Genomic DNA, 20524 nt, shown 5'->3' with positions numbered 1-20524 from the left:
AATGCATAAAATATACAGAATTAGCCAGGAAACATATTAAGGGGGTTCCACACCGCCGCGGCCGAAGCGTCCAGTTTACATTCAAAGTCTATGGTAAACGCGCGTCGAGCATGTAGTGCGTTATCCGCGGCGCGATTTCTTTGTTTTTGCGGCGCGATTGGTGCGTTATTTAACGCTCTCGACGCTTTGAGCGCGCTTATGAGCCGGCCGAGGCGACGAAAGTGGCTTATGCGACGCGTTCAGATATGTTGAGGTCTCCTGCAGCTGAAGCGTAGCAGCCACCGCAGCAGCCAATCAGAGCTGACGCTCCAGTGACGTACGTACGTACGTATTGCCCCTCGCATTTCCGGTATTCCCCGTGGAATTCCCCAAGAAGCGCCACTTTTTCCTTGCTCGTCAACAATGGCAGACGAAAGACTGATTGTGGCTGTTTGTGGGAGAAAGGAGCTGTACGATGTATTCACGGTGGAATACAGAGACAGAAATAAGCCTGGCGTCACCGTGTGAGAGTTTTGAAAACCAAAAACGCAAAAACAACAGCTCCGCACGCGCGCCTGTGTAAGTGTCCCGGGCGTCGATAGCGCGTGTCCGGTGCGTAAACCTTTCAAATGTACACGCGCTCAAATTCTGCGTCGGGCGCGTTTAGGCGTCTGCGGTCTGTACGCACCGTTATAAGAGTGAAAAAGTTATGTTAACAGAATTTCCCCCACACGCTCATTAACTTAACTCATTAATAAGTGTTATTAATAATCAAAAGCAGCAGATTTAGTTCCTTCTTTAAATCATAACTGGATACTAAGCACGTAAATCTTTACAAAACTTACAAAACCCAAATCGTTACGGAAAATGTTTGGCCCACCCTCAGTTTAGCGATTCTCCGCAAACTTCAAGAACCAAACACTACTTTCTGATCGCTCCTCTAGTACTAATCCAGCCAATACTTCAACGCTGCGCACCCCGGCCTTTGAAATCTCGCTTGTCTTCCTTGTAGCGCTCTTGTAAATAAGCTTTTGACAGAGGGAGGGCCGGCGAAACACGGCGCTTTCAACGCGCTCGCACGTCCCCGAGTCTCCGAGCGGCGACACAGCCGAGTGGCCACACAAAAGGCTACGGAGATTCAAAACACCGGCCGCTGCGGCGAACGGTTAGCGGCGGCAACCTCATTTATGAAGTGCTCGCGGAACAAAGTACGGCCGTTTGCTCGCAGACACGTCCCTCCGTGGATGTTTGAGACGTGGGCGATGCGGCGGCTAGACTCTGAAATGAACCGGTTTGAAAGTGATGCACACGGCGAGCGAAGAGCGGTCGAAGCAACATGAGGTTTCTCTTCGCCGACAAAAGCGTTGGGGATTTCACAACGCATGTCAACAAACAAAGCGGGGAAATATTGATAGTCCGGCGAGGAGAGGCTGGGTAAGGAGGAATCGCAGCTAATTGGGAGGTTGTAGAGGATGAAACAGTTTGGGGTCTGTGATGGGAACGTGGCAATTAAAGCGAATGCTCTGGGCAGAAGTCAAACTATTTGGAAATGATCATTGGACACTGTAAAGCCTTGATGTTCCAGTCTGTCAGAGCACACAGGGGATCTGAGGGCCTTGTGGGAGATGCAGAACATCCAAAAACATTTTCTATATTGCAAGTTTTGGTATGGAGATGTATTTGCTGCTGCTGCTGCTGCAAAAAAGACAAAAACTGCCAATCCTTCCAATGTTTACACTTTTGTGGTTAATTCTAAAATGTATTCACTGATTTTTGAGATAGGGAAACCTCAAAAGAGACATTTACCGACACGTCTCAGCACAGTTTTGATGGACGGACATAATATTGTCTACATATCAACTTCGGAATAAGAAAAAAAACTAAAAAAATGAATAAATTGCTACATCCCAGGCGTTGATATTATTTGAATTTGACTGATTCACAACATTAAATGCAACATTTTTTGTGCCATAAGCAAGCTTCTTAATGAGGACAATGTGCTAAAGCCAAAGTAACAGACACTGTGACAAAGACATTTATTACGCACATTTTATGTGTGATTTAATAATGTTTAGAGGTGCAACTTCTTTAAAAAATAACACATTTTCTAAATTTTATGGTTTAAGGTTAGGGAGTGTCTACAGAGCCGCGGCGCGCGGCCGAAATTGCCATGTTATTTTTGTGCCGCGGCTCCTGAAACTGCTGCGCTATTTGACTGCGTTTTAGTGCTGTTTTAGACCGCGCCGGGTTAAGGTCAGGGTTAAGGTTAGGGTTAGGGTTATGGTTAAGGTTAGGGTTAAGGTTAGGGTTAAGGTTAAGGTTAGGGTTATGGTTAAGGTTAGGGTTAAGGTTAGGGTTAAGGTTAAGGTTAGGGTTAAGGTTAGGGTTAGAGTTAAGGTTAGGGTTAGGGTTAAGGTTAAGGTTAAGGTTAAGGTTAAGGTTATGGTTAAGGTTAGGGTAAGGGTTAAGGTTAGGGTTAAGGTTAGGGTTAGGGTTAGGGTTAGGGTTAGGGTTAGGGTTAAGGTTACGGTTAGGGTTAGGGTTAAGGTTAAGGTTAAGGTTAGGGTTAAGGTTAAGGTTAGGGTTAAGGTTAGGGTTAGGGTTAAGGTTAAGGTTAAGGTTAAGGTTAGGGTTAGGGTTAAGGTTAAGGTTAAGGTTAAGGTTAGGGTTAGGGTTAAGGTTCGGGTTAGGGTTAGGGTTAAGGTTAGGGTTAGGTTTAAGGTTAAGGTTAGGGTTAGGGTTAGGGTTAGGCAGCGGTTCCTGAAACTGCTGGGCCATTTGACCGCGCCGCGGCTCTGCAGCCACGGTCTTAAGTTTAAGGAAATATTTTGATGGATCTAGCAACAATTTGAGAAATTATAATTGTGTGTCACGGGAGAGTAACTAAAGAAACTAATACAATATAATCTCCTAAACTCCTTTTTACTTGTGTTATTTAGAATAGAGGATTAACTATTTCAAATGCTTCTAATCGGACTGAAATTTAAAAAAATGTGAAGAAAAGAAAAAGCACCATTCCAAACACCAATGAAACTAAGACAAATTAGTCATTTAAAGTCATTTTATGTGTTATTATTGTCACATAAGTATTAAGTTCATGAGTGTTCAAATATTTTCTTTTTACTGTTGAAATCGGAAGGTCATGTTGAACATTTTAAAGGACACATATTCCGTATTATTTCTATTATTACTATTTGCCTTTAAACGCTCTTGAGCAGCTTTCAGAACTTCAAATGAGATTTCTACTGCAAACCACTGTGTTCCCTCATCAGGACTGGTGCTATAAAACTCCACAAACTCCATCTACTGGCAACAGAGGGAATTACGATGGAGAAATAAACAAAAGCTAGCATGCCCAGACATATCAATGAGGTAGGAATGCTCAGAACAAAAATGGTGACGGTTTATGGACTCAGAAACAACTGAAGACCTCCAGGGAAATTTGAAACCAAGTGTTTTTGTGAGGCTCAAAGGGAAAAAACTAAACATAATCAAATAAGCGTGAATGAAGCTAAATTATTACAGTTATGACTAATGTTATAACATGTTTTAAAATCTACAAAAAGTTATTTTGCCTGATAGAAAAAAAAAATCCCAGTTTGTATTTCTCCTCATAATGACCAGCCAAGACTTTGACATCTTATCTTTTCTCGCACACGTTCCTCACACACCTTTCTCGCCCCAGCGTGACTCTAGCATCAGCGTGACTCTAGCATCAGCGTGACTCTAGCATCAGCGTGACTCTAGCATCAGCGAGTGCTCGTACCTGACATGTGGTAAAGGGCTTGATGCTCCAGAGGAACTGCGGCACGTCCTGGATGGACACCTGCAGGCTGAAGGAGCTGGCTCTGAACGGCAGCGTCTGAGGCTCCTCCAGCAGCTGACCCCCTCTGCTCCGCTCGGCCCACACCACTCCCTGGACGGGACAGCGGGACAGAGAGAGAAACAGAGGGATAGTGATGAGGGTTAGGGAACAGAGCGAGTACAAGGAAGGTAGAGAGAGGCAGAGGAAGGGTGAGAATGAGGGAGAAAGAGAGAGAGATGGACATTAGCAATAGCATGTAATCGTGTTTGTTTCCGTCATCATTCTGTCATCATCTTCATATAGATCAGGAGTCAAAAGGCCAATCAGAAAGCTCGTGGTTTTTGTGGATGTTTATGTGAACCTCGGCAGAAAAGTTCCACTCTCGAAGTTCCAAAAAGTCCAGAAGTGCGGTTTATCGACTGTATGGAAAATGGATTTAAAACAGCTCAAGTTTGAAACAGAGACGCCTCCACATGCGCCAAATGTGATTGAAAACTATATATAAACTGAAGGCTTTTAGGTGGAGAATATTAATAAAGTGTATATTTTTAAAACCCTTTATCAGTTCATACGTTTCATACCATTTCAAATTAAAGTGCCTCTGACAGGTTGGAAATAACAAATATACATTTTTTTATCACAGAATATCACATTTTTTAGGTTTATAATGTCACTTCCTGTTTGGATTTTAATCGATGACATCACACTAGGAAATTACCCAGCGAACACTGGGCAAAAACTGATCTAATGTCACCATTTTTTTATTTGACCAATCAAAATATATGAGAGCAACTTTAGTTTGTTGAATTCATGTTTAGATGTGATGTCACTTCCTGTCATTTTCCACATATTTTTTAACCTTTTCTCCACAAATATCTACTTGATTGGTGTAAAACTATAATTTATATTTACAACAGGCATATTTACACCAAATAAAGTCAAAATTAGAAAATCTTAAAAAACTCTCATAAGAGTCTTAAGTTAATTATTTAACAGTAAATTAAGAGTAATTATTTACTTTTTTGAATGCCACTGTATTTGGTATAAAAAGGTCTTTTCAGTTGTCTTTCCGTCTTTATAGTCCAGATAAAGACTACGATAATCAAATTACGACTACAATTATATAGACACAATTAGCTGATTAATCATTAGTGCCCTTCACTGAGAGGCGGGGGCTAACGCCTCTGCCACGGTAACACCCGCAGGACGGTAACACCCGCAGGACGGTAACACCCGCAGGACGGTAACACCCCCAGGACGGTAACACCCGCAGGACGGTAACACCCCCAGGACGGTAACACCCCCAGGACGGTAACACCCGCAGGACGGTAACACCCGCAGGACGGTAACACCCCCAGGACGGTAACACCCGCAGGACGGTAACACCCGCAGGACGTGCACTCTCAAAAACAGAAACAGCTGAAAAATCAAAGTTTTTGGAATCAGTCCAATTCTGAAAACAAAAACATAATAAAATAAAAAAAATATGTAAAACTTATTGCCTTGGCAACCGCACAACTTAATCCTAAACTAATCCCTAATTAGCACACAATTAATCTCGGTAAAACAAAACGGCACGGACAATTTTGGTGACGTAAGCCCAAAGGAAAATGGAGTGAAAAAAAGTTTGAACACAATGGTTTTTTTTCTCTTTCTCATTTGGGTGACACATTATTTTGCATATCAGCGTCTCACACCTGCTGCCGAGCCTGTCTCAAATATTACCCAGAAACAGCGCCGAGACGCCAAGCTGAGCCCATTGTAGCGGCGCAGCCAGTCGGGAGGCCTATTAGCACAATATTTACCTCCTCAACGTTTGCGTGTGTGTCCCACGGCGAATGTGCGATATCGGCGTGAATGAATGTGTCCGTGACGATACGCACACGATGCTTCCACAAAACGCATCAGGAATGGACTGAAATGTGTCAAATGTATTCAAGAGTCGCACAAAAAGCAAATGGACAATAAATTGGACCAGAAATAACCACTTTTGTACGTTTGTTTGATTAGATTACACGAGATGTTTCCGTTCAGTAGCTTTAATTATAGACTCGATATTCAAATTTAGAGATTTGATGTATTTTTTGATCCATCGCCCTCGTCTACTTTTGCAGGTGAGCTTTGTCCTCATCGTGTGTGTGAGTAAAATCTGTTTCTTTCTGCCTTGTTTTTACCTGCGGCACCAAGATCTCGGAATAGTTTACAAAAAAATCAATAGCAACTCTTAATCAGTTCAAGAAAATTGTAAACAGCGTTGTAAAATGTGAAATAATTTGTGACTTTCTGTTCCATGAAGGGTTCTAGATGGATAATATGCATAAAAAAGTGTTTTATAGATATGGTAAAAAAAAAAAATAGTCAAACGTTTTTAAGAACTAATTTGTTTAGCCAAATTACTGCCTTAAATATCTGTCTGAAGATATTACTGATTAAAAAACTTGGTAGAATAAGTCATATACATGTTTAGTCATAAATAATGAATGAATGAATGAATGAATCAGTCAGTCAATCAATCAATCAATCAATCAAAATAAACTAGCCCTAACCTTAAACCCGTTAATGATTATTAAATGATTCATTTTGTCATTATTTTCTGCCATTTTGATCCCACAATGCCTCTGTCTTTGTTAAAAACATATTATGGCTTTTGTGGCTTTTGGAGTTTGTACAGTGCACGATTTATACAATAATCAGATTATTTCAGTAGTTGATTAGTCGTGATAATTCCACTGTTGCAGCTCAGGGTTTAGGTCAAGTACGATTAAGGTCAGGTTTGGTCTCCAGTAAATGATTTTAAATATAAATTGTACAAAGTAAAGCCATAGATTAATTTCTGCCTCGCTGCGGCACAGGTGGAGGTCAAACTCCTGCAGGTGAAACCAGAGTGTAAACATGTGGGCGGAGGCAGAGGTGAGAGTTGAAAGGTCGAGGTGAGCGGGAGTTGGTCGTTGTGAATACTGATCAGGGTGATATTTTCAGGCAGCAGACCCGACCGGAATGTTCCAGAGAAATCTATCAATCCAAACGCCCTTGGGAAAAGTAGGAATAAGAAAACATATATAAAAAGGGCAAGAGCAAGTCCAAACCTGTCAAGTATTGATTATTATTGCTTTTTTATTATGATCATTTTTCGAGTCACAACAGATGATTTAATGTAAAAGAAAAAGAGAGATAGAGCGATGTTTGGACTACACATTTCAGTAAAAGTTAATATGAAGTGTATTTTAGGAGTTCATTTGGTTTATCATTTTCGTTCCTGCAGCAGATGTGACATGTGAGGAGATTTTTTAGTCAATTAATTATTCTATTGGGATTATAAAGGTTTATTTGGACAAAAGCGGAAAAGAAAAGAAGTGGGTAAGTTTGCCGGAGTTTTTGTAAATGTAGTAAAAATATCTGTGTTAATAAATAAACTTAAAGTGCACATGACAGGATCTCATGTTAGTTTGGTGAGACAGAACCTGTGGTAAATATTTGTCATAGTTTCAGTCAAGTCGCAGTTTGTGAAAAAACAAAAAAAAAAAACATTGGAAATTACAGGGAGTAAAGCTGAGTTCTTAAGCAGAATCCCTCTGTGATGTCATCAATAAGCGACGTTCAATCACAAATGCAAAAGGCACGGTTTTCAGTTCAAACTATCATTTAACAATATAAAGTCAAAATTGTCAAATCCTAACTGCTGTGTAATTTATAAGACTTTCGGTCCTTGGTTACAGTTGCTAGGTAGTTGGCAGTTGTGGAATGTCACATCTGCTGCTCATGTCCAACCAGGAAGTACAATAATAAACGTCACCAAAATGGTCAAACTGGGGGAAAATAGTCAAAATTGTAAGTAAAATCTAAAACTGAAAAATAATCATGTTCACAAAATTTTTGTAAAATGTATAATCTAACCTGTAATCTGAGCCGTAAAGGCACAGTAAGTAACTTTTAGTCAAAAAAAATAAACTCATACAAACTTTCTTCTGTCATTTCTGATTTACAGTGGTTTTACATCTCCACAACTATATAATTATTATACATATATTCCACAGTATGGTATACAGCATGTCCGTCTGCATGGAGAATGTTCTGAAGTATGGCTTTAACCTTCTATTTGAATGGAATTATGCAGCTGACTTTTTAGAAATCATTAAAAGGGGCAAAAACCTGTCTAATTTACACTATATTTATTATCATTTATATAAAGACATTTTTTTTAGTGTAGAAAATAAAATAATTGTCTTTGTTTGTGATTTTATGGATGATAAAAAGAGATTCTACTTGATGTTTAACCTTTTTTTGTCCACTTCACTTCCCGAACTGTCAGTTGATGGCGTAAAGACTGCGATCAATATTTGCCACGAGCACTATTCCACTAAACAACGTAATCTTTTGCAAACCTAAACCCGTCATATGCACTTAAATGTTTTTGCTGCGTTGGTGACTGAGCGATCAAGCCTTCGACATTAAAACGGTATTTAATCACAGCAGTCAGTCACTTTTAAGACGTGATGAAGCAGCAGTGGCACGAAAACAGCTTCAATCCGAATGGAAAACTAAACGAGACTTTTGAAGTGCGGGGACGATAGTCAGATTTATCTCCAAACTCTCCTGGAATATTCCACGTGTTTAAGATGTTCAAATACTTCCTTTAAGTTATGCCTTCCACATGTGTGAACAGATAACTTCAATAGGAAATATTTAACCCTCGTCATCAGGCCAGGGCTGGTAAAAAAAGAAAAAGAAAAACTGAGCTGGAGTTTATCATAAAAACATGTTCTTTATCTGTCAAAATGCAGATGTTTTAACCTGGTTTATGGTTAATATATCTACGTAATTATTGGGTTATGTTGTAAAGTCGCTAACTTTAGCGGCTAACATTAGCTTATGCAGGTAACACAACTGTAGTTTTCCATCTAATGCAAAAAGCTAAATAAACCAGTCTTGTTTTTTTCAGTAACATGTTAAATAAACCATGTGTGATTAAGATTAGTTCATAAATACTGCATTGTCACACAGGTTTGCTCAGTCTTTATAAGATAAATCCACTGTTTGGGAATTTCAGCTGACGTTTGCTTTACTCATGAGATTTCATGGTTGTATATGTGCACATGGGCGCCATCTGGTCGAGCAAATGTGTAATTACAAGTAGAAAACAAGGCAAAATGAAACGTGCCAGTTAACGGGGCAAAAGCTGACCAGTCAATCTGTAAATCAGTTAACCCTGAACACCTCTAGTTGTGTGTCCCGTATAATTTGCCCCTGTTTTTGAAAATGACAAGGGCAAATTATTTTATCGGGATCACATACATTTATATTAAACTCAGCAAAAAGGAGAAAATCTATTTATACATCTATTTATTCTGCTGTACTTGTACTACTTCTGTGTGCAAAGTTGTTATTGAGTGAACTTTGGGTCAGATTAATGGTGAGACTATCAAAACTGATAGTTTTGTGCTCACACGACCAAGACTTTTTTAGTTTGTATGTTGAATATATAGATTCAAATATACGTCTCTACGGTCCGGTTTACCTCAAAATTATAACCCCATTAATAATATGAATTTGTCCTGGACCATTCTCCAATCCAAATATATATATGTTTCTATGATTACAAAGTAAAAAACACAAATTAAACTGACCTGACCGTGGAAGTACAAGCCCGTTTTTGTGCCAATGGAATACTGAGCATCAGTTTTTATCAGTGTGAGTGGATTCAAAAATAAAAACTACAGCTGTTTCATATTAAACCTGTGGTAACAGTGAACAACGTGCACGCTACAGCACAGGTACATAGCGCTAAAAACAAATGTAAAATAGAATCAGTCATCATAAAAAACTTCAAAAATTTAACATGTTTAAAGGACAATGTCAATACAAACAATGCATAACACGTGTCCTTTAATTCTTTTCCCTCTGAGACAAGTCACACAGTTAAACTTTAATTACGTGTGTCAAGTTTTTCAAAGAAAGTAGTCCACTGCACAGCACCGTTGTTTTTCAGTCTGAGGAACGAACCACAGCCTGGAAACCATAGTAACCGAACCGCTAACACGTTTTACACAGGGCTAAACGCGGGCCGTGACCTACAATATGCAAAATGGCCCAGACCGCTTCCTCTGCCGAAAGTAGTCCCCGAATGGAGCAGGATTTATGGGCAGGAGAATGGATCTCGGGCCGACCGGACATTTTAATGCTCGTTTAAAAAGGTCAGACTTATTTATTTGGGTGAAACTGTTAAAAGTCAGGAGATTTTATGTAGAATTGGTTACTAAATCAGGTGTCACGAATTGAGTAACCAATTTAAAAGGTCCATGTCGATTTGAAAAGGTACAGTATATTTTATTGCCCTTGTAAATTTATAATCCCTCACTGGGGCATCTTTCTATGTCTTTTACTGTACGCAAATATTCTCCAACAGCAAAGAGAAAATACTCAAATGTATTGGTTGCCAGGGCCGCTGCTGGACATTTGGGGGCCCTAAGCCGAAATGCTCAGTGGTGCCCCATACTCCAAACCCACTCCGAACGTGTAAAAAATACATGTGGGTTTGATGTCTATAATATAACCTTAAAGGGACTATTTCAGAATTATGCTTTTATTTATTTATTTTGTAAATACTGCATAAAGCACAATCCTAAGTGGGATCTGGTAGCTCTCAACCAAACTTTCAACAGAGATCATTTCAATGCTTATATTCTGGTGCATTTTAGATATGATATTATTAGCAATTAATTTTTCATAGTTTATTATGAGGCCTCCCACAGTTATGAAAGCATGATTCAGACATTTGTAAGAAGCTGAACCACTTTGGCTTTGCGCAAGCGCGGTGTCAGCTCCACGGAGTCGCTCTAGCTGATGCATCACATGTCTTGTTTCATTCTCAGTTTCTAATGAAATGTGAGGCCTTTTTCATCATCTACCGACCGCTTTACGCCATGTGGGTTGTAGGATACGTATGTGAAGGACCCAGCTGTGCCCCTGATCTGTCTGTGTCTGTTTAACCTGTGGCTTGTGTAGCATTTCACACTCCATATGGAGAGAGAGGCGACACTTGAGACCTAGTTTGTATTGATAAAACTAAAAAAGACTATATGGATTATAATGTAAGTCTGAGAATAGTGTCTCGTGTGGACACACATTGTGGGCTGTCACAAAAGTGCCTTCGAAAGAAAACTATCTCCGTTCTGATCCTCTGAAATGTAATGCACTGAAAAGTGCAGGTAATGTATATAAATGTGCAATATAAATTAATTTGACCTTGATTTCAAATGTTTTTAGGACAGACCAGTTAACATCGCACAAATAGATTCAGAGGAGCATCTTCTACTCCGACATTTGTAAATTAACTGTAAATCATGTGTATGCTACTTGCTTAACAATTAAAAAAAAATCTATATGTGTAAAAAACTAAAAAAAAACAACTACAAACTAAAAACAGACCATTTCTACTGTTTAATTGTAAAAGAACAGTGCAGCTGCTGTACAAAAATAGCATGTCAATCAGTCCAAACTGCCTGGTCAGGCTGGTGCCCCTGGAGCACTTGATGTTATGTGCGTAATGGGAGCTTTAAATTGTTTATTTAGTCAAGAAATGTACTCTAGGGTTGGAACATTTCCATGTGAATTATCGATAATTTATGAGAAATAACAAGAATGTATGGGAACACTTCAGGAGGTTTTCTCGGAACAAGGAGCGATATACAAACTTATAACAACCTGAATCTATGCCAATACACTTAAATATGTCTACTTTTACAGTCAATCTGGGCACAATTGACAAGGACAAAACAAATGAATGAATGAATCAGAAATTAATAGCACCTCATTAACTGTAAGTTATATTATCAAAATACGTGTTTAGATGTACATATAAGTAAGAAATGGCTTTATAAAATTATTTCCTTTTTTCTTCTTCTCAATTTTGAAGATTACCTCCCTAATATTGTTGTTCGGCCTTTGCAAACCTTCTCTTAACCTGAACAAATGTCTTTAAAATGTATAAAAATGAATGATAATCTCCCAAATCGAATCATTAGGCTAGCCCAAATAAATTGTCTGTTTGCTGTAACCCGAGTCAACATTTTTTAAGTGGCTCGGTCGGTAGGCAAATTCTTATTTTTTTTACTTTGAAGGCAAAAAAAAGACTCGGAGTGACCACCAGGGGTCAGGCTACAACAGTCAATGACGGAAAACGTCTCTATCAACCCGATCAGGAGACTATATCTCCCGATTTTAAGATATTTTAATCGACCTTTTGTACGCCGCTATCCCTTATTTTGGTAGCGAAGGCGAGCGGGGGGAACATGCGGGGGACACGGGCGCCGCCATGTTTGTGGTGATGACGCTGCTGGGCGTGTTTCAATCCCAGAATGCATTTGCGTAAGTCAAGTTTCACACCCTGACAGAGAAACACATGTCCTATGGAGACTTTAGTGGCGCCGACAGAGGCAAATCAACTTGTAAAAAGCAATTTCTCGGCGCCTACACGCGTCCTGTTTTGAAATAAACGCATGCGGAGGACTGAATATGAAGATGCACATGTGTTGCGTGGTGCATTATCAGTCCTTGGAGATGAAAGACAGGTTTATCAGCGTGATAAAAAATATTCGACATGGCGGTTTAGGAAAGTCCGGTTGGTGAGTCGGCGAAATAATTGAAAAATAAAAGATTTTGACGTTTTTTCAACAAAATGCAGATATTTTTTTTCCAGTCAGCTAGTTTCATAGCGGGTCGGTCGTGTTACGGCAAACAGACATATTATTTTGCCTAGCCTTACTACAATACCTGTGCTCAAACTTGTATTTCGATGTTTTCACCTGATCAATATGGAAAAACATTTCCATCCTGACAGTGACTGAACACATAAAGGATTTGTTGTTTAGCTGCAAATATTGACGCAGCGTTGTGTGAACAACAGGGATTTGTGCGAACGCCGTGAACAGGAAAAGGGGGATTTAGGTGGGCTTGTGCACAATAATCCATCTGCCGTATTGAAAACTATGTAAACACTGAAAAACATATCGCTAATAAACAGAAAGCTTCAACATATTCAACATTTTGTCCTCCTAGAATTATAAGGCTCCAGCTGCGTTCAGTATTTGGTTCTGAGATATTTTCATTTAAAGTTTTGACTCTCTGCAGAGCAAAAGTAAAAGAGGGAATACTTTAATAATAATTGAATTGATAGAGTTGAATAAAGGGCACAATAAGCAGGGTCTAAATTAAGAGAAGGAAATCTGTGTGAATTAAGTCCATCAACAAAACATACCAAATATATTTATAGATATACATTTAGAAGTCAAACTTAACTTGGAAATGATTATTATTTATGTATTTATTATTTGGGCAAAACATATGATTTTATGTTTGCCATTCATAATGTCTCATTTACTAACATAAAATTGACTGAAATTCCATCTGAAATTGATCCTCTAAAAATCAGTCTTCTGTAACGGACCGAGGATGAACTGTCAACATTCAGAAGCAGTTGAATGTGATTGGTCTGTTTAAATGTATTCTATGCTCTGATTGGTTCAGGCAGATAGAACTTTATAATACCAAGTGAATCTTTGACATTGAAAGAACATGTGGATATAGTGCAGAGATGTGACCCAGGAACAAGAGTATAACATGACTTTTAAGGGGACAATTGTTCTTCTAAAACTTATCTGACAAAAAAATTAATAAAAATAAAAAAGTGAACAAAATAACATGTTTAGATTTTGTGGCCATTTTTAGTTTCGACAAAGCGGCGGCAGGAGACAGGATAACCACTCTGCCACAGTAACACAAGGACAACACGCACATATTGGCTTACCTGAAAAGCGTGTGGCGTGTCGTCCACACAGTAGACCCTCAGCCCGTAGCTCAGGGGCCCCTCCAGCGCTCCGAACACGGCGAGCTTTAGTCTTTTGACCGCGGCCTGGCTCAGTGGCTCCCCCACCAGGGCGTACGACCCCGGCGCGTCCAGCAGCAGGTGACAGCTGGCGGAGTCCATCAGGCAGTAACAGGAAGTGCACTCCTCATCCACAGACATCACTTCCTGTAAAAAACACGGAGAGGGAAAACAAGAAAATTGAGGTTAGATGGGAATGGTGCAGTTTTGTTTATACAACAAACTTTTTTTTATTAACAACTAACAAGGTAGCCAGGGTAAACCATTTTTGATTTTTATACATTTATTTTAGCGTTATCCTGGCCCTTTAAATGACATTATGCATAGTTTGTATTGTTGTTGGCCTCAAAACGTGCACTTGCAAACCTTTGCTTCGGTGTCTTGTGTGTTAGAACCTGAAGAAACAATATGTAACTTTCAAGATGGAGAATGATTCCATGGAAATACAAAATTAAAACCATATTCTTTTTATGATTATAATTATTAAACTTAATTTGACCAGATAAAACCCATTGAGATTGAACAACATTTAAAACAACATTTAAAAGCACTATAACAATAATATATCTTCTGAAAATGTTCCATGTAGATTGTTACGTTTCATACTGTGGAATATCATAGCCTGAGGAACAACATTTACGGGCTTGTGGGTCTGTGGACATACAACTTTTCAGTACAATAAAAACACTATACTACACACACACACACACGCACGCACGCACACACACACACACACACACACACACACACACACACACACACACACACACACAAATTTATTTTATTTAGCATGTGTCTTTTAACTGTATTTATTAAGCTTATAACTTTTCTCAACTCCACTTGTCTGTGGTTAGTAATCTCCAGCTCCATGAGGTCTACACATTAGGCTGACAAGGGCACTTCATAACTTTAGTATAATAATTTCTTTGTCCCTTACAAAGCTGGCTCTGCTTCAAGATGCTGCTTTCTAACTTTGTCTGCGCTGGGGAATTTGCATTATAATAAATCCAGATTTTAAGTATTCAAAATGTTCTTTGGGGGCTATTGCCATTGTATCCAACTATGTTATTTTTCAGATAAACTTGAAATCAAAATTGCACCTTGTTATCATGTTCTCACATCTGTTTTGGTTTTTTGTATCATTGTGCCACAAAAACTTCCTAGTTCACAAGGAATATTTAAAACAGCAGAAGAGAGAAAATCTGTTCAGACGGTGCTGACAAGCAACACAATTAGTCTCACATGTTATTTGCCTTGAAATGGTGATACAAAAAAAGTGTTAGTACATAAAAGTAAACTTTTACAAAGTAATGAGTCTCAAACCACAAAAATCAAATAATTGGCCAATAACTATTCATTGAAAGTAATAGTAGGGTAATAGTAGTAGAATTGGTAGTACCGGTAGTAGTAATAGTAGTAGTAGCAGTAGTTGTTGTTGTAGTAGTTGTAGTAGCAGTAGTAGTAGTAGTAGTAGTAGTAGTAGTAGGAGTAGTAGTAATAGCAGTAATAGTAGTAGTAGTAGCAGTAGTAGTAATAGGAGTAGGAGTAGTAGTAGTAGTAATAGCAGTAGTAGTAGTAGTAGTAGTAGCAGTAGTAGTAATAGGAGTAGTAGTAGTAGTAGTAGTAATAGCAGTAGTAGTAGTAGCAGTAGTAGTAATAGGAGTAGTAGTAGTAGTAGTAGTAATAGCAGTAGTAGTAGTAGTAGTAGTAGTAGCAGTAGTAGTAATAGGAGTAGTAGTAGTAGTAGTAGTAATAGCAGTAGTAGTAGGAGTAGTTGTATTAGTAGCCAGAGGTGGCAGTAACGTGTTAGAGTACTCAAATTACGTGTTAGTTTTGTGCACCCATGTTATTTAGTCCTCCCCAAGTTACTTTTTCAAATCAGTAAAATTTGGTTATTTCATCATCTCTGTGCCAGTCTCATCTCCTCACCACAACCCCAGAGCTCGGCATGTTGTGAGCATGTGCACTGCACAACTAGTGTCACACCAAAGAGAAATAAACTTCAGATGGACGTTTTCATAAACTCCTTCTCCTTCGTTATAACCACTATTTTGTATCTGAGGAGTAAATGTAGGGTAACAGCGATGTGGTGAGCTTGATTTAAAGTACAGGCCTAAAACAAGCAGGTTTTGTTGTTGTGTGTTGCTGCTCTTGTTAATCCACACATTTTGTTTTGTTGACATACACATGCTTATTGTATGGCATTGTATTGTGGTAATCTGTCAACATAGAAGATAAATAAAGCTCTGTCAAACACATTTCATTTGCTTGTTTATTTCATATTTTAATGATCATGTTACTGTGTTTGCAAGAAGGCTTAGCCGGTAGGCTTTTGTTTTTGCATTGGTAATGTTATAGAACAGTAATGGGGGCCTTGTGTCAGGAGGAGAAAGTTCCAAACCAATTGAGGACTCATTTCAGGTTTTACCTCTGTTTTCCTGAGCACTGCAAAGGGAAAAGTTATACAATAATGTTAATTATTGGTAACGCTCTAACTTATTAATTTTATAACTTAGTAGTGCAGTAACGTAACACGTTAGTTTTCCAGGGCAGTAACAAGGTAACGTAATACGTTTTTAAAATAAACACTATCCAACACTGATAGTAGCAGTAGTAGCCGTAGTAGCATGAGCAGTAGCAATAGCAGTAGTAGTAGTAGCAGTAGCAGTAGCAGTAGTAGTAGTAGTGGTAGCAGTAGTAGTAGCAGTAGCAGTAGCAGTAGCAGTAGCAGTAGCAGTAGCAGTAGCAGTAGTAGTAGTAGTAGTAGTAGTAGTAGTAGCAGTAGTAGTAGCAGTAGCAGTAGTAGTAGTAGTAGTAGCAGTAGTAGTAGCAGTAGTAGCAGTAGTAGCAGTAGCAGTAGCAGTAGTAGTAGTAGCAGTAGCAGTAGCAGTAGCAGTAGTAGTAGTAGTAGTAGCAGTAGCAGTAGCAGTAGCAGTAGTAGTAGTAGCAGTAGCAGTAGCAGTAGTAGCAGTAGCAGTAGCAGTAGTAGTAGTAGTAGTAGTAGTAGTAGTAGTAGTAGCAGTAGTAGTAGCAGTAGCAGTAGTAGTAGTAGTAGTAGCAGTAGTAGTAGCAGTAGTAGCAGTAGTAGCAGTAGCAGTAGCAGTAGTAGTAGTAGCAGTAGCAGTAGCAGTAGCAGTAGCAGTAGTAGTAGTAGTAGTAGCAGTAGCAGTAGTAGCCGTAGTAGCATGAGCAGTAGCAATAGCAGTAGTAGCAGTAGCAGTAGCAGTAGCAGTAGTAGTAGTAGTAGTAGTAGTAGTAGTAGTAGTAGCAGTAGTAGTAGCAGTAGCAGTAGTAGTAGTAGTAGTAGCAGTAGTAGTAGCAGTAGTAGCAGTAGTAGCAGTAGCAGTAGCAGTAGTAGTAGCAGTAGCAGTAGTAGCAGTAGCAGTAGCAGTAGCAGTAGCAGTAGTAGCAGTAGCAGTAGCAGTAGTAGCAGTAGCAGTAGTAGTAGCAGCAGTAGCAGTAGCAGTAGCAGTAGCAGTAGTAGCAGTAGTAGCAGTAGCAGTAGCAGTAGCAGTAGTAGCAGTAGCAGTAGCAGTACTTTGTGAATGTTTAAAGCTCTTCTTTGCTCACAGGGACCAGAGCCAAGCTTTGATTGCATTTTGTAATTAATTTGTCGTCTGCTGTAACGAGCGCAGCGTAGAAACAATCAGAGTCTAAAGCTCACAGCTTAGTCTGCTCTGTGTGAGGCTCAAGGTGTTTCCTCAAGTTTTATTCACAAGTTTACAAGTCCAGTGGTCCCCAAAGCGACGGGCGGGACCCTCTGGTGGTTCAGGCACGAGCCGGGGTCACAAGATGATATCAAGATATCATTTAAGAATGAAGTATGACACTGTATTTGGTCTATTTCTAAAGTGAAATCAGCATCAACTAGATACTGATGAATGTTTTTTTATTATACATGGAGATTAATAAAGCATCTATCTATTTATTATAGATGGTTTTAGAGAAATTAGTACCAGAATCATTTTTTTTTTATTACATGTATTGATTTATTTACAAATATAGAATAGAAACTTCAAATTACCAGCACCAGTTTTTAATCAGCTGAAGTTACCAGCTTCAGTTTTATCATTCTGTGTGGTCCCTCAAACGTTTGGGAATAAAGAGGGTTCCTACACGCTCAAAAGCAAGCTATAAAGAGGAAGATGGGAACATATACAACACCTATGGGAGTCTTGAGGTCAAAAAGTGTAAAACCACAGCCAAACCTGGTGTTTGCCACATTAGCAGAGCGCAGTGCCCTGTGCACTGTGATAATCTGAGCGACGGATGCAGCGGACACTTCAGAAGATTAAAAGTGTGATTCTTTGGAGGTCACTCAAACAGACTGTTTATCTAACCCTGGTTCAGGAGAAAAATACTTCAAAAGTGTGTTATGGCCACTCACTCAAAAGCAGTGACGTAAAACACATTTCTTTCAAGTATTTTTTTATTACCGTACTTATTATGGATCCATATCATGCAAAATTTACTTTTAACGTATTATAACATTGTTTCTCATCTAAAACAAACATTCTTCTTGTTCACAAGCTTGTCTCCTCTGAGCCTCAGAAATCCCTCCGTTTTAATTTCCTCCAGATTTGTTGTGTCACAGGTAAAAACATCTGTACTTCTGCTCAGTTCATGGTCCGTATCTTACAGCAGAGGGCGCTCACACACCTTAATACCTAGTGCAGTCTGGCACAGCTATTATTTTATGTTTGAAAATGTGAAACACTAATCCTATAGCGACCAAAAGCATTTTTAAAAGCCAATTAAAGCCACATGAATGCATAATATGTCCACTTTAAAATCATGTTTACAATTGTAGAATTCTTTCAGCTCAAGAAGGATACAGAACATTTGAATGCAGTTCCTACTAATGACAAGTAAAGCTACTACTTCTGCTTCAGTCTCTACCCTGACATGATTTACAATATGAAGCTCAGTAGTCCAGATAGTGTAGAAAATATACTTGCGATGTAAAATAGATAAATTATTCAAATGATATACACATTATAGGAGTTTCTGCCTCTGAATTTCCTGTCGCTGTGCTTATATTTCGTGAGCACTTCTGAATGTATGAACTGTGATGACTGAGGGGAATTTGAATCGATACAGAATTCATGTGTCTTTGAGCTCTGAGTGTAATATTTAAAGGGCACACGGCTCCGGAGAGGGTTCCGTTTGAAATAATGAGAGCGCGGAGACTTAACGCGACGGGGGACAGAGCCGAGCATCAGGGCAGAGCGTCAGAGCGGCTGCCGATGCGGGCCCACATTTACATACAGATATCACGCTTTTCTTCATAAAACCAATGTTAGTTTGCTCTAAAACAACCTTGGTGCGTTTAAGAATCTTTAAAACATTTTCTGGGCAATAAGAACGTGGTTAAATAATTTACACTGGTTCTATTTGGAATTCAGAAGAGTGCAGGAGCAAATATATCGTTTTTTCCAAGTTTTTCATGATTTGTTTGATGCGATTTTGGATTGTACTAGTAATTGTATATATACATACATATATTGTTTTTATCTCAACTATAAGCTATTGTCCATCCGTAGTCCTTGAGCAGGTTTAGACAGAAATGGAAATAACATTTATAAAACACTAGATAAATTCACCCAGATTCATCCTACATTTATCAAAAGCAATTCCCCTAAATATATAAATTGAAACTAAAAACTCATAGGTTATAATTAGCAATAGAGTACCTCCTGAAAATACTTGTTACTTGATACTTTTTGCACTCCTAAGACTCAAAATGTCTGGGGACACTGCCTTCATGAGCACTCCCAGTCGCCCCGTACACTTTAAAGAAGGATTACACTTTAGGCAGTAGCTCAAAAACAACACATTTGCCGGATACTGCGTCGCACGTGTCTCTCTGTAGTTTGAGTATTTGTTTAATTGAGAGACAAGTCAACTAAAAGACACATATAATCTTCAAAACTGATTTTTTTGACCGTGTTAGAGCATTGGCGTTGCAATTAGCTTCGTTCACGCTTGTTGCTTTAGTCTGGTTTACGAGGTCCTCTCCCTCTGAGCCTTAGAAAATACTCACCGACAAACTCCTTTTTCATTTACCGGATTGTGACATCAAAGCTGCGCCATTTTCAAGTCCATAAATCATCAACAGACTCGTTCGGAGCATTTCTGCCCTCAAAATCACGCACAGTACAAACGCATGCTTACTGTATTTGCCGGACTATAAGTCGCACCTTTTTTCATAGTTTTGGCCGGGGTGCAACATATACTTATATTTATACTTATATACTAGAGTACATATACTCCGGAGCGACTTATATCACTTATGTGATATTATCTGTTATTTTCATACTTTACACATTTACACACTGCATTTCATACTCCAGTGCAACTTATATATGTTTTATTCTTCTCTATTATGCAATTTCTGGCTGGTGCAACTTATTTATACTCCGGTGGGACTTATAGTCCGGAAAATACGGTATATTAGCATGCCGGACACGCTTTTTTCCGTTGTAATTGCCTCTGCTGCCAGTGGATGCCGTGCTTCCACCAAATCCTGATGAGGGAATGCTGTGGAAAGTAATGTATGTTCTCTATACCGCATTTTCTAAGTTCTAAGACATGAAATGCCAAAGCAAACATGGCCAAGAGCCAATGACCGTACAGACAATGCATAATATGTGTCAATCAACATTTATAACTGTCTCTATCCTGACTTTATCTTGTTTAGTCTAATTGAAAACCATGCTTAACTTTACTTTATGTCTGATTTAGTCCAGGTTTAGATCTGGCAGTACTCGAACTGTCAAATATTATGGTATCTTAGGTGGTACTTTATCCAAAAAGTCTGATAACCACTGCATTATGCTCCGCCTACATGTGCAGGTCCT

At 39.0% G+C, this 20524-nt stretch overlaps 1 protein-coding gene across 2 annotated transcripts in view; it reads right to left on the bottom strand.

The window, feature by feature from the left end:
• unc5db (unc-5 netrin receptor Db) overlaps positions 1-20524 on the bottom strand; it is a 394916-nt gene that overhangs the window by 24927 nt on the left and 349465 nt on the right. For both annotated transcript variants that reach the window (XM_072433137.1, XM_072433138.1), the window contains 2 exons: positions 13587-13811; positions 3746-3895 (listed from right to left, as the gene is read on the bottom strand). In XM_072433137.1, coding sequence (XP_072289238.1) covers positions 3746-3895; positions 13587-13811 — 375 coding nt within the window. The remainder of the gene's footprint in view (positions 1-3745; positions 3896-13586; positions 13812-20524) is intronic.

The sequence above is a fragment of the Eucyclogobius newberryi genome, unplaced genomic scaffold (assembly GCF_026437365.1).
Source record: "Eucyclogobius newberryi isolate DKJ021-1_F unplaced genomic scaffold, fEucNew1.0.hap1 SCAF_6, whole genome shotgun sequence".
In the NCBI taxonomy this organism is placed as follows: Eukaryota; Metazoa; Chordata; class Actinopteri; order Gobiiformes; family Gobiidae; genus Eucyclogobius; species Eucyclogobius newberryi.
This window is presented reverse-complemented; position numbering and strand designations above follow the sequence as displayed.